The sequence below is a fragment of the Ambystoma mexicanum genome, chromosome 14 (assembly GCF_040938575.1).
Source record: "Ambystoma mexicanum isolate Mex_15411 chromosome 14, UKY_AmexF1_1, whole genome shotgun sequence".
Lineage (NCBI taxonomy): Eukaryota > Metazoa > Chordata > Amphibia > Caudata > Ambystomatidae > Ambystoma > Ambystoma mexicanum.
The window spans coordinates 183763900-183777059 of record NC_090940.1 but is presented as its reverse complement, the minus strand read 5'-3'; the positions used below and the strand labels follow the sequence as shown (position 1 = coordinate 183777059).

The window sequence follows — 13160 nt, the reverse complement described above, 5'->3', positions numbered from 1 at the left end:
TGTGTGATTTTTTTCTTTTCGCTTTCTTGCTCTCTAGGGGGGCAATGGTGTTGTTGGCTGTTTTAATTGTGTTGTTATGTTGTTCAACTAACACCAGGGGGTTGTTGGAGAAAGGAGGCTTGAGGGCCTGCACTTCAAGAAGTGGGAGGATCATATCCATAGTCAAATTACCTGAACATCTAGCTAGTGCTGGTGGGGCGGGAGAGTTGGTTTGGAGGATAGAGGTGGTGGTTGGGATGGAGAAGCGGATGTGGTGGTGGTCTGTCCAGGGGCAGGGAGTGTTTGAGCTGATGTCTGCTGCACAGTTGTGGTCAGCTACCCAGTCCATGATACGTCTTTTGGTGTGGGTAGGGTCTGTGATGTTTTGGATGAAGCCCATGTCCTGGAGTGCTGTGGCCAGGGACTTTGCTTGTTTATCTTTCGGGTCAATGAAACCCAAATTGAGATCCACAAGTTGGATGGATTTTGAGGTGTTTTTCAAGTTATCTCCTAGCATATGGAGTAGGCTTCCATTGAAGTTGAGTAGGTAGCCTGGAGGGCGGTATATGACATGGATAGCCATGGTACAGTTAGGTGAGAGGGAGAGTTTAACAGATAGAACGTCAGCGTTACCACCTAGTGGTGAGTTAGTTTGGCTGACTGATAGGGATTCCTTGACGATCAGGGCTACTCCTCCTCCTTTGGTGATGGGTCTATCTTGTCGGAAGTTGGTGTATCCTGGTGGCAAAGCTAGTGCAATGGCTGGGCCTGATGCTTTATGGAGCCATGTTTCTGTGATGGCAAGGGCATCCAAGTCTAGGTTGGTGATCAAGTCATGTATCTCTGTGGCGTGGGCTGCGAGAGAGCGTAAATTTATTACGTCACAGTGAAGTGGGGTGGACAGGCTTTTTTTGTGGCTTGGAGTTGGTTTAGTTGCCCATGGGGCAATTTTGGCGATGGGTGCCATAGAAGGGATGGGTTTGGCGGAGTGCTGGGGTTGTTCTGTCCGCTTAGGTTTAGTGTTAGTAGGTGCGTAATTGGAGCATGTGCCTAGAAAGTGGTTCCTAATGGGTGAAGGTCTCGGGTAACTTGGGTGCTGCTGGGGTTCAGTGCAGCATCTTAACCTAGCTAATCTATCAGCTAGGAAGTTAATGGGGAGATGGGTAGTGAGCTGTTGCTGGGTGAGGTAGGCATGGGCTTACTGAGGAAGGATGGTAGAAAAGGTGTGGGGGGAATGTCCGAAGGGTTTGGTGGAAGAGAGTGCTTGGCTGGTGGAAGTTGTGTAGGTGTCTGCTCGTGTCATGATGCGTAGATGGGCGTGGCCAGCGCCGGCTTCCATAGCAAGGGCAGGTGCTGTGGGGTACATACTTCTAGTGCACTGTTCTAACGTGTCACACAGCACACAATTTCAATGAGACAATGTAGTTCTCATGAACTGAGCAATATGTAGTTATAAACAATTTGTAGGATGTAGTTTTCCCCTACAATTACTAATAGTTTACAGAATGAATTTTTCACATACATATGAGTAATAACAGTTTGGAGGATGCAGCTACCAGGTAACACAGTTCTAGTGAGCCGAGCAGTACCTAGTTCTAGCGAATTGTGGCTAAATGTGGGCAGTGCAGCAGCCTAGCTAGGTGGCTTTGGCCGGAGGTTATTAAAAATTGTTTGCAGGATACAATTACTAACAGTTTAAAAAATGCATTTTTTCATATCCAAATAAATAATAACAGTTTGGAGGATACCATTTGCATTTACAAATAGTCACAGTTTAAAAGAAGCAGTTTGCAGATATCATTTCTAACAGTTTGCGGGATGCAGTTTGATATTACAGTGAGCGAGCCCCTACATGGCCAGTGTACTGCGCTCTGGAGTGTGCCATGGGATTCGGCCAGCAGGGTAGGCTAGTTCGGGCAGGAGTGTTGGGGAAGGAGCAAACGGGGTATCGGGCACATTCTTTTTCACCCTTCCCTGTTAATGGGGGGTGCAGTATAGACCTTGCGGAGGCAATGTGTGCTGGAAGGCAAGGCTGACAGGTGGGCACAAAGTTTGGAAGTAAATGAAGGTACTCGCGATTATAGTAGACACAGTGGTGTAGCACTTGGTCAATCAGCGGGGCATGCGGGTGGGAGTCTGGCACAGCGGCACGGACAGGCACATGCATGGAATGTCTTGTGCTTGTGGGCCTTAGGTGTGGCGGGCCGGCTTCTGCCTACTGGTGCCCTTCACTGCCTATAAGCCAAACGAAGAGCGGTTGCTAGGCAACCAAGTAAACAAAAAGAGCTTGAAGAAGCCTTCTTAGGTGAAAAACTCAAGGAGCAGCAGCTCCATGTGGGGCGTGCTGGTCAGCCAGGTAGCCTGGCCTGGTGAAATCAAGTTATCATCCAGTGATGGGTCTCCTGACGTGGGATGATCAGGGTAGGCGTTAGCTTGAACGACGGCTGGTTGTGGGCGATATTAGCAGGCAGGAGGATTCAAAGTCTAGCTGCTCCTGCAGTAGACAGGGACGTCGGGTGGAGGGAGAGCTGATCCCTCAACTCCGGCCGTGTTCTCAGCCAGCCCTAGCTGATGCACTGTGCCACAGATAGGGAGGGCCTTGTGCTTGTGGGCCTTAGGCGTGGAGGCCGGCTTCTGCCTACCGGTGCCCCTCACTGCCTATAGGCCAAACGAAGAGCAGTTGCTAGGCATGACAATATGTATGCCTAACAATACATCGGGTCTTTCCCCGGTTTCGGTATTACTACTATTCTTGCTTCTAAATATGAAGGGGGAAACTTACTGCTCTCACTAATGGCATTGAAGACCTTTGCCAGCTGTCCTGCAGGCAATTCTTGAAATTATATACCCATCTTCCTCCGGGGATTTCCCGGCCTTCAATTTCCCTATTGCTGTCACTAATTTTTCTGCTGTAATCTTGGCTTCCAAAACAGCAATAGCTTCAATGAAGATCTTTAGGATTGCCAGGCTTTCCAGCTATGTCCTAACTGAATCTTCCCCAGGATCTGGAGTCTTTCTGGAGCCTCATAGTAATCCGCAAAGCATCCAGGGATTCCTTCCTGCGGTCAAACCAATCCCCCATCTTTGTCCCTGATCTTTTCCACATGCCTGTGCCCTCTATTTCCCCAGACGCTGTTGGCCAGCAGTGACCCCCCACGATCGCCTTGTTCTTATTACCATTGCATGGCACATCTCATTTTCTTGACTACCTCTCCCATTAGTGTGGCATGTAATGACTGTCTCTTATCTAAAATATCTTTCAATAGGGCTGTCTTGTCACCGGATCTCCCAGTAAGCCTTGCCCTAAACCCCCAGATTTCCCTTGGTAATCTGTTTTCAATGAGTCCCCTTTGTGGCTTTTTCCGTGCCCCATCCACAATCAGCAGTCCCCCTATTTGTAGCCTTGGTGGCAACCCACACCAGATTGGGCTGGACTTCCCCTGTGCTATTTGTCTCGAATAACGAGTGGATCTCCTTCCCCAGAAATTCCCTGAAAATTGGGTTTCTAAGCAGGACGTCATGACAGCGCCTTCCTTGGGTGGCCCTCCATTTAGTGTTGAACTGCCTTGAAGCCATGACCATCTTGTGATCCGACCATGTGACTGTTTATACCTTAGGGCAGGTAATGTCCCTCTTCTGCTCTTTCAGGATGAGCAGGAGATCGATCTTAGTATAGGTCATGTGGCGTGGCAAAAAGAAAGTGTAACCACCAGCCTGAGGGTCGGAGGCCCTCCAAACGTCAACCCAGAAGTGGTCTTCTAGGAGGCTAGCAAAGCCCCTATTCTCTTTCCCCATTTGCTTGGTCGTAAAACCTCTCGCTGACCACCAATTCCAAACTCGGGTCGCCCACTAGGTTAAAATCCACCCCTACTAGCATATGTCCCTCCCCCTATTCTTCTAATGCTACAAAGATACTTCTTAAGAAAGGGAGCTGGTGCACATTCAGTACGTATACCGTGACCAGGATGAACATTACTTAATGTACCTGTTCCTTGAGGGTGTGGAATCTTCCCCCAAACTCCCTCTTAACCTTCTGGTGCCCTTTTATCTGGAAGGATCTTGCCAACACAATTCCCACCCCTTCCTTTGTAGGGTCTTTATAAGAAGCCCAAAACATTAGCCCCACCACCCCCCTCCTCAATGGCCACCCCACCCCCTACCTAAAGTGCATTTCCTGCAGAAACAAGACAAATAACTGGAGGCTTATATGTCAGTGACCGTTTGTTTGGGAAGTCAAGAGCCTTGAGGTTAAGGGTTGGCATTTTTAGCTCGACCATTTCCTTTTCTGGGAAATGTTCCTATACGAGAAACCTCTGCCCTGTGTGGGGCCCCCAATGCTCCCCTCTATGTTTGCTGGATGCCTGTCCTTTGCCCTCCCTTTCTCCTCTCCCCCCACCCTGTCCACCCACTCTATCCTATGAAAAAACTACCACAATCAAATTGCATATAGCCCTACTAAGTAGAGACACCTGGATATCTCCAGGTTGCCAGGGTATGTGGAGGCTAGTGGTGGGCCTCGCCTCCTCTACCCTGACTGGTAGGCAGGGGACAACAGTCTTGTTCATGACCCCACCACTGACTCATATTTTCATCCTCACCCGTTCATTTCGGTGGCAGTGACTGCCGCACCCTGGACTTTCTTGTTCCTCTTGACCTCCCCTCCTTCCTGTGCTCCTTAGGCTGGGCAAATGCACTATTGAAACATTCCCTCAGCTGCCACTGACTTTCCCTTTCTGGCTGTGCTTCTTCACTCTGCGATTTCTCAAGGAGGTTATCCACTTCTTCTCCCTGGTGTAAGACAATATTCTCCCCCTTAAACTCGAATGCCAGGGAAAAAAGGAAGCACCAGCGATATCTCACCCTCTTTTCCTGGAGCCATTTCATCAGGGCTATACATTTACAGCGTTGGTCCAGGGTATACACCGATATGTCTTCATACATTGTTACCTGGACTCCTTCCCATTCTATCGCGTCCAGCTCACGCGCCTTTTGCAAGACCTCTTCCTTGTTGCTGTATAGTGGCACTTTGCCAACACTCACCGCGGTCCCTTGCCAGAACCTGCGCCCTGGTGGAACTTATCAAATTTGATGTCTCTCTCTCTGCTGGGGCCCTCAGTAGCTGGCGTAGCATCCACTGCACATACTTTTCCATGTCTTGTGGCATTTCTGTGTCTCTGCTGGGGAGCCCCAGAATGCACAGGTTGCTCCCCTTTTCCCTGTTTTCAAAGTCATCCACCTTGCAACAGACCTCTCTGTCCCTGCGTTGAGCTCCTTTAGCCTCATCTCTACCTCAATGTCCACCATGTCTGTTGAGCGTTGCGTGTGCTCCAGTGCCTCCATGTGGACCTCCACCTTTATGACTCTTTCCGTGAGGGTCCCCTAACGAACCCTGGCCCTCTGCCCGAAATGCTTTTTACTCCATAAGGACAGCCTGGATATCCTGGTGTATGCCATCCAGGGCCCCAATCTCATGTCTGGCTCCATCTACCCCTGCCATAGTGCCCTTTCTGGTGAGGCCTGTCTTTATGCCCTTCCCTCCCTCTTGCTCTGCCTTGTCAGGTATGTGGGGATTTCTCACTCCTCAGGGTGGTAAGGCCACTCCAACCAAGTCCTTTCTGTGGCCCCCCTAGGCGGACAACTCTTCTCCTCTTACAAGTCCTCTGTGGGCCTGTGTGCTCTCCCAGGGCTTCACCAGGGTATGGCTGCCTTTGCTGCAATGTTGCTGGGGGGTCGGGGGGCTATCCTGTTGGAACCGGGCCACTCCTCCCACTCCTACGCCACAGGGTGCTGTGGGTCTGGGGCCCCCACCGGGCTTGGGTCGTGTCTGGGCCACTGCTGCACTTTCCCACCGTCTCACCTCTCAAAGGCCCCTGCCTGTGTGCTCTTCCCGGTTCTCCCCAGGGTATACACATCTTGGTCCAGGCCGCACTCCCCTATCCTTCACCAAAGGCTGCTACGGGCTGAGGGCCACCACCAGGCGCGGGCGTATCCGGCCCACCACTACACTCTCCCACCATCTGCTGTGTTATATTGGGGGGCGGCACCTCCTCCACCAGGTCCTCTCCCTGTCACCCTCTCTGTCGGCTGATCAACGGTTCCGGTGCTTCTTGTCAATTAGGCTTCCACTGGGGGGGGGGGGTTGCAGTTCTCCCCCAGCTCCAGTCTTCCCTGCACCACCTCCGTGGACATTTCTGTGGATCGTGGCGTGCCTTAGTGTCACTCCGCTTCATGATTCGCACTCCTAAAACGACAGCACTGCAGGGCCCAGGACCCGATCTGTCCATCATCGCTCGCACTGCAATGTGGGATCTGTGGGTAGGGGCTAGACACTGCAACACTCCGGGCATATTCCAGGCGTCCAACCAAGTCATGTCGGGTCCCCTATATTACTTCTTTTCAAGGCCAAGCGCTGAGCTCCTCTCTCACGCAGGCCATCTTCTTTCACGCCCCCTGGTGGTCTGGAATAGTTTGTTTTTAATAGTGTGAGCTGTTTTATAGAATTTTTTAGGTGTTCTTAGCTATCTCATTCAGCTATTGCATTGCTGTTGATGATGAGGCTGATGGATTGGTATCTGGTATGCAATTGATATTTGAATATACAAAAGAAAATGCATGTGTATTTGTCTGCTGTTTGCATTCAAAATCTTGCACAACCATCAACTTATGGCATCTTCGTCTTTTACAGATTCACAATAAATTTCCACAAAGATGAAAACAATATTCTGTTCCACTTTGATCCACGCTTTAACTATGGCACCTGCCAAAGTCTCCTCGTGTGCAACATAATGCAAAATGGCGAATGGGGAATAGAGGATCGCTTTGCTGGTGATGAACATCCATTTCCATTCACTCCTGGAAGACATTATACGGTAATTAAAACTGCATCTCTTTCATTGGTCAATATTTCAGTCATAATGTTATGCTTGAAAATTGCTGCAGGGCAATTAAACTTTCATTGTAAGCATGGTGGTAACCTTAAAACATGTGGCATTTCAAAAGGTTGCAGTATTTAAGATAGCACCCAATGATACGCTAGGATTGCATGGGATGTTTGCTGCCTTGGATACCCAACATGGAAGGCACTTGTTGGGATATGTATCCCTTGCAATGCCAACTCATAATTAGATTGCCTTTTTACAATGGGAGAAGTTTAAAATAGCTTGTTTTTTACCGTCACCTACACACTAATAATGAGTCTCAACAGTAAATATGTCAAAGGTATCCTACATTATTTATTCCTACAAAGGGGAGCCCTCTCAATTCACAATCCACTTAAAAGGGGCAGGGAGGGGGATTCATGACGGTGAGCAATATTTTCATTTTGATGCACTTTGCTGATGTTTTCCCCTGTGTCTTCTATCGACGTAGGATTGTAATATGTGCCCTGTGACTGTGAAAGAGGCAAGCCATCCCCAGGGCTGTGCTTGTTGACTCCCCGAACAGTAGAGTTGGGTCTCTTCAAAATGACCATCAAATTAATCACATAGTAATCATTCACACTCATTATCTGTAAAGTTAGCTAGTGCACAAGTGTTGTAATTTGGTTACGATGAAGACATCACGATTGTGCATTATCGCTCTGGGCCAGAGTCAATGCGATTTTATATATATTTTGACTCTATGCTTAAGTCAATTTCTGTAATAAGATGAAAGTCAACTTCTATAGTGAACATAAGGAGTGATCAGTTTGACATCAGGAGGTGCTTGATATAAGAATGCATATTTCTCAATTGGTTGTGACAAAATTCAACAATATGCATATTCAGCATAGGGTTGGCATGAAGGGAGGACAAGGTTGTAATGGCAATAAATATTTACCAAAAATGTTTCCAAAGCGCCTCACTGTAATTTTCTTGCAAATGTTCGCTTCATCACCTTTCCAATTCATATACGTTTTAGCAGTAAGTACTCTTGGAAGGAGTGCTGCCCCAAACCTAAAGGATTTAGCCTTGTACCACTGGCGTCTCTTCTTTGGAATTTGGCTGTGACTGGTATGTTCGCATGATGTTCTTTGAAGGATATGATCACAGTTATGCTAAAGATTCCTGCTCATCTCCCAAGTTACTTAATTCCTGTCGAGGCAAATTCTGACAACTCTTGCTGGAGACCTGCTCTCTGTCCCATTTAGCCAGATGCCTGCCAGAGCATCCTCAGAGCACAGTTTATTGCATCATAAAATGTCTTTATAGCATTATTTGCTTTATTAAATGAAACTTAAATACATAGTTCTAAAGTTACAAAATGATTATACACCCATACTTTTGAGGTCTTAATTATATTCACTTACACATAGCTTCCAAGATTTTAAGTTCCATGCTGAATCCTTGAGCCATTCCTGTTTTTTTCGCCGCACTGCATGCTGGGACTTGTAGGCCCCCCCCTTGCAATGGGAAAAAGAAACTACAAATTCCAGCATGTAATTGGAAGCAAAAAACAGGACTGGCGCGAGGTCGCTGCAAGAAACTGGGAAACTTGGTAGAGAGGCTTACATGTATTTAATATATAGAACAACATTAAAATACATCTCCATGAATGCATTACATTGATCCAGATCTCAAGAAGATAATTGTTGAGAAATTGCACACACAGCTAATTAAAAAGTTAATTAGAATAATGCTTTTTTTCCCCCCTACAGATGCTTATGGGTTCATTTTGGATTGTCCCATTGATTCCACTGAGGGAACTTCATATGAGTGCACTGCTGTACGTGCAGACCCCTCAGTGCAATTTCGGTTGTTTGCATTATGTTGTGTAGACAATAGATAAAGCAAGGAAAGCTGGGTTTCTGTACTTTTTGCTAGTAGTGGAAGGTGAATTTTTTAATTGAAAGGGCATAAATGTTTACCACAAATATGAAGTAGTGACCGAGCTTTGTGAAGCAGACCGAACCAACCAAGTGAGATTGAGGAGGAATGCCGGATCTCCCCCCAAGCAGCAAATTTTACAACTAATGGGTAAAATGGTGTATTTTACAGCACACCTTTAATGAGAAATTGGGTTTAAAAGCCACACAGTTTGGAATCAGCTTTGTAGAGCAACACATGAGAAAAATCCATTAGATGCCAAGTCACCAACAGTGCACAGGAGCATATCCCAATGCAGTTTCATGATGCCTTGCCAACAATATGTGTCAGTATAAAAACATTTTCAAACTGGCTGTGCCATACAATTCATTGCTGTCTGCACAAATATATTCCCACATAAGAACATATTCATGTTTGTTTTGCTCATAATGCCAGCAATTATACTATATGAAAGCATACCATTATAAATGGCAGTATCCCCATGTAAGAACATACTCCTGTTGGTTTTGTTGCCAAAAAACAAATGCCATTCTACAGCAGGAAAACATGTCCAGACTGGCTGCACCACAGTAGGCTAGTATGACCACTTAAGAGCACTCCTCGTGTTGACTTTCCTGCCAGTAAAAATGTGCATACCACAGTAAGAAAATATGCCCAGAGTGACTGCAAACATGTACGTCAGCATGGGCACATAAGAAACTCATGTTGGCATTCCTCTTGGTTCCAGTAGTAAATGCTATGCTACAGTAAGAAAACAAAATTGGTGAGGAAAGCCACATAAGGGCACTCCTCATGTTGGCTATACACTTGATGTCAGTAAAAATGCCACGCCACAGTAAGAAGATATGTTTAGACTGGATGTACAAATGTATGCAGCAATAGTCACGTAATAAGGCTCATCAAGATGTCTTTAACTTTGAAGGTTGTACAAATGCCATGCTGCAGTAACACAATTATTCCCATATTGTCTGCACTAATGTAGTCCTGTATAGCCATGTAAGAACAGTCACTATGGTGTCTTTACCTTACATGCCATTAACAAATGCCACACCACAGTAAGAACATGTTCCTACATGGCCATACTTGCTAACATCGGTGCAGCCTGGCTAGACATGTTTAGAACATGTCTAGAGTAGACACACACATTTGGACAAGTATGGCCACGTAAGAACACTCATCATGTTGTCTTCATCCTTTATGCCAGTAGGAAAAGTCCTGCCACAATAGGAAAATATCTCCTTATGGCCTGCACTAATGTAGTCCAGTATAGCCACATAAAAACACTCATGTTGGCTTTACCCCTATATGCCATTAACAAATGCTACAAAACAGTAAGAAAAAGTTCTTCCATGGCCATATTTGCCAACATTGGTGCAGCCCGGCTAGACATTTTTAAAACATGTCCATACTGAATGAACGAATGTAGACAAGCATGGCTACATAAGACCACTCATCATGTTGGCTTTACCCTTGATGTCAGCAAACCATGCCATGCCACAGTAAGGACATATGGCCAGACTGGCTACAACAATGGAGTACAGTATGGTCTCAGAAGGGCAGGCACTCATCATGTTGGCTTTATCCTTGATGTCATTAAAAAATGCCACACCACACTAAGAATATACCCTCCTTGGGCTCCTAGAACAGCCCTCCCACTTCTGCGTAGCACGTAACAGGAACCAGCACAAAGGGAGAGTTTACTAGTTCCTGCACATGATCGGTGTAGCCCAAGAAGCTCCAGCTCATGGCCCCTGGGTGTCTGAATGTGCAGGGAGAAGCAGGAGCAGCCTTTGGACTTGTTTAGTCCTGCAGTAACCCAACCTACATCCCAATATGGTATGCAAAGCAAAACGTCCCTGACCCGTCATGGTCCATTGGGCATGTGCTCTGGGGTACTCAACTGTCAAAGGGAAACCAGGTTTTCAGGTACAGTTAAAGCCCGGCCAGGTGTTCTCCCTCAACTGCTTGCTGCAGCTTGGGAAGTGCTCAGTGTGTTCAATGGGCTGGCTTTACTGGTGCATCATGGGTGGCAGGTCAGCACCATGTCACCCATTATGTATGAGACACCTCTGTTTACTCCCCATAATGGGGATCAATGTAGACCAAGCCTGTGTCTTTGGAAATCAGCACATCTTACGAACATTGCTCCTGTGAGGAGGAACTGTGCAGGCTTTATGATTACACTGCGCTTATTATATAGCTGTTCCGAAGAATATGTAAACCTTTGCCAAGATTAGAATACAAATCTCTAAGACTGTATTGTTCCTGAAGAATGTTCAGCATAAAGGGCATAAGAACAGAAACATGTCATGTTGAGCATTGCTTGCTACAATTCAAATTGATTATCATTTATGAATAATATTATCATTTGTTACCAGGAAAACGGACAACTGATGATTAGTGGCATCACTGGTTGAGAAAAATGTATCGTCATTTCAAAATATGTATGTATGAGGAATGTGGTGCAACATAATGACATACGTGTTCAAGATTAGAGCCTCCTGGACAGTGTGTGATTAGTCAGATGGTTGGCGTGTTGTGATAAAACGTGGTACAGGACAATAGGTTTTTGACACGAAAGGATGATGAGAGAAGATAGGAAGATTAGATTTGGAAACCCTAGAGGGATCTGCATGCAATATAGTCTTCCTGAGAGAATCCCATAATGAGTAGTCGTATGAGGATGCTTTTAAGTGAACATAATAGGAGTATGAAAGTGATATTATATATGTTTATGAACCTCCAAACTGAGTTAGGAGTAGAATATGATATACGTAGTGTAGTTTCTAAGCCTGCAATGCATAATGAAAGATCATCCTTACCATACATGCAATTTTATAGAATAAGATGCAATGTTTAGAAGAGTGCAGTTGTAAGCAATTGTAGAATGAACTAGGGCATGTACTGTCCTATTAAGCCCTTTCATTTTCCTAAAGATAACTTTCCTATCATTGGCAGCTGTAACTTGATGAAACAATTACAATGCATGCATTTGGCAACAGTGAGAATGCTTTCTTTTGTTATAGTGGTGTGCATACACTAAGGAACCTCAGCAGGACACTTACTTATGGCAAATTACCTATGGAGAGTTTTCCTTTACTAAGAACTATTGGAAAGAATGTCCTCTGAATGGAAAGCAGTGTAAGGCTTTTGCCAGGATTTCAGAATTTCACATTCTATGCATTTGCATCTATGACAAAGTAAAGTTTAATAACTGGAAATAGCAAATAACAGTATTCAAGTTTAACGTAGTAATTGTATTAAATCATAAGACAACATACCATTTAAGTAGCAGATTACACAAGCATTGTCTTTTGGAATTTAAATAGCAAGGGCTATTAGCAGATATAGATTGTTATTGACCTCCTCTCACCAAATAAGATTGGTTAGAGTGCAGTCAATAACTACTGCTATTAACTACTTTCTGAATTCAAAAGAAACAGGCAGCCATTACATTTTTAGGCAAGATTCATTTCAACAAGACACCTCCATTTTGCAACAAACTATTAAACACAGCAAAGAGAAGCTTAAACATTGGAAATGCTTTCTCTTTTATTAAGAGAAGCCATTTACTTTTTACATGGCACCTACTATTTCATGCTCGTGTTAAACCTGCTGCAGAATTACAAAGTTTGAAATTTAAATGGAGTATAAGGACTCTTCCCCAATGTATGGGCCTGGTCTTTGCTTCAGACCCTAATTTAGTGGCCTGTCATTATCTTGCAATAAAGACCCCGCCCTAATCTATTAGGGTATATTATTGCCCAACTTTAATAGAGCAATGTTATCAGGGTTGGAGGGAAGGAATTTTGATGCAAACCTGATATTTATATTAAGATGTCTGCAGCAGCACCAATAACCTAGTGAGTCACTTTTCCAGCATACACGAGTGTAAGAGGTGTCAACTGGGAGGAAGGGAGAGGCTGATGGGCAGCAAAAGGCAACATGAAAAGTGAAACCACTGCTGCCCACCAAGTAGTCTGGGCTTTAAAACAAGTGAAATTATATATCTTTTCCTGGAGTTCCAAAATTCTGCAGAAACGTAGAAATAATAAATACATATACTGTATAGTGTGCCCCCTAAGGGTGTCCCATGTTAGCTTCTGCTCATTGTGCCCCAATGCACACGATTTCCTTTATCCTAGAAGTAGGGATTGCTTCTTTGCCAGTGCTATCATTAATGGAGAATGATGTATGAACAGCTTAGCAGCACAAGCACATGCTCCCTGCTGCCTTGTCACCTCTGCTAGGATGGGGGCAGTCCAGCAAAGGCAGCACTTTGTAGGTTTGGGAGATACATTAGAAGCATCAATGTTGTAGAATATGTTGAGTGGACCAGCCAAGGAAAACACGGCCATAAAGTTTGCACTCCATATT

The 13160-nt window shown here is 45.3% G+C and overlaps 1 protein-coding gene across 1 annotated transcript in view; it reads left to right on the top strand.

The window, feature by feature from the left end:
* The window catches only part of LOC138527266 (galectin-1-like), a 101110-nt gene that overhangs the window by 66190 nt on the left and 21760 nt on the right, over positions 1–13160 (top strand). The window contains exon 5 of the mRNA XM_069638361.1: positions 6665–6848. Within this exon, the coding sequence (XP_069494462.1) occupies positions 6665–6848 (184 nt within the window). The remainder of the gene's footprint in view (positions 1–6664; positions 6849–13160) is intronic.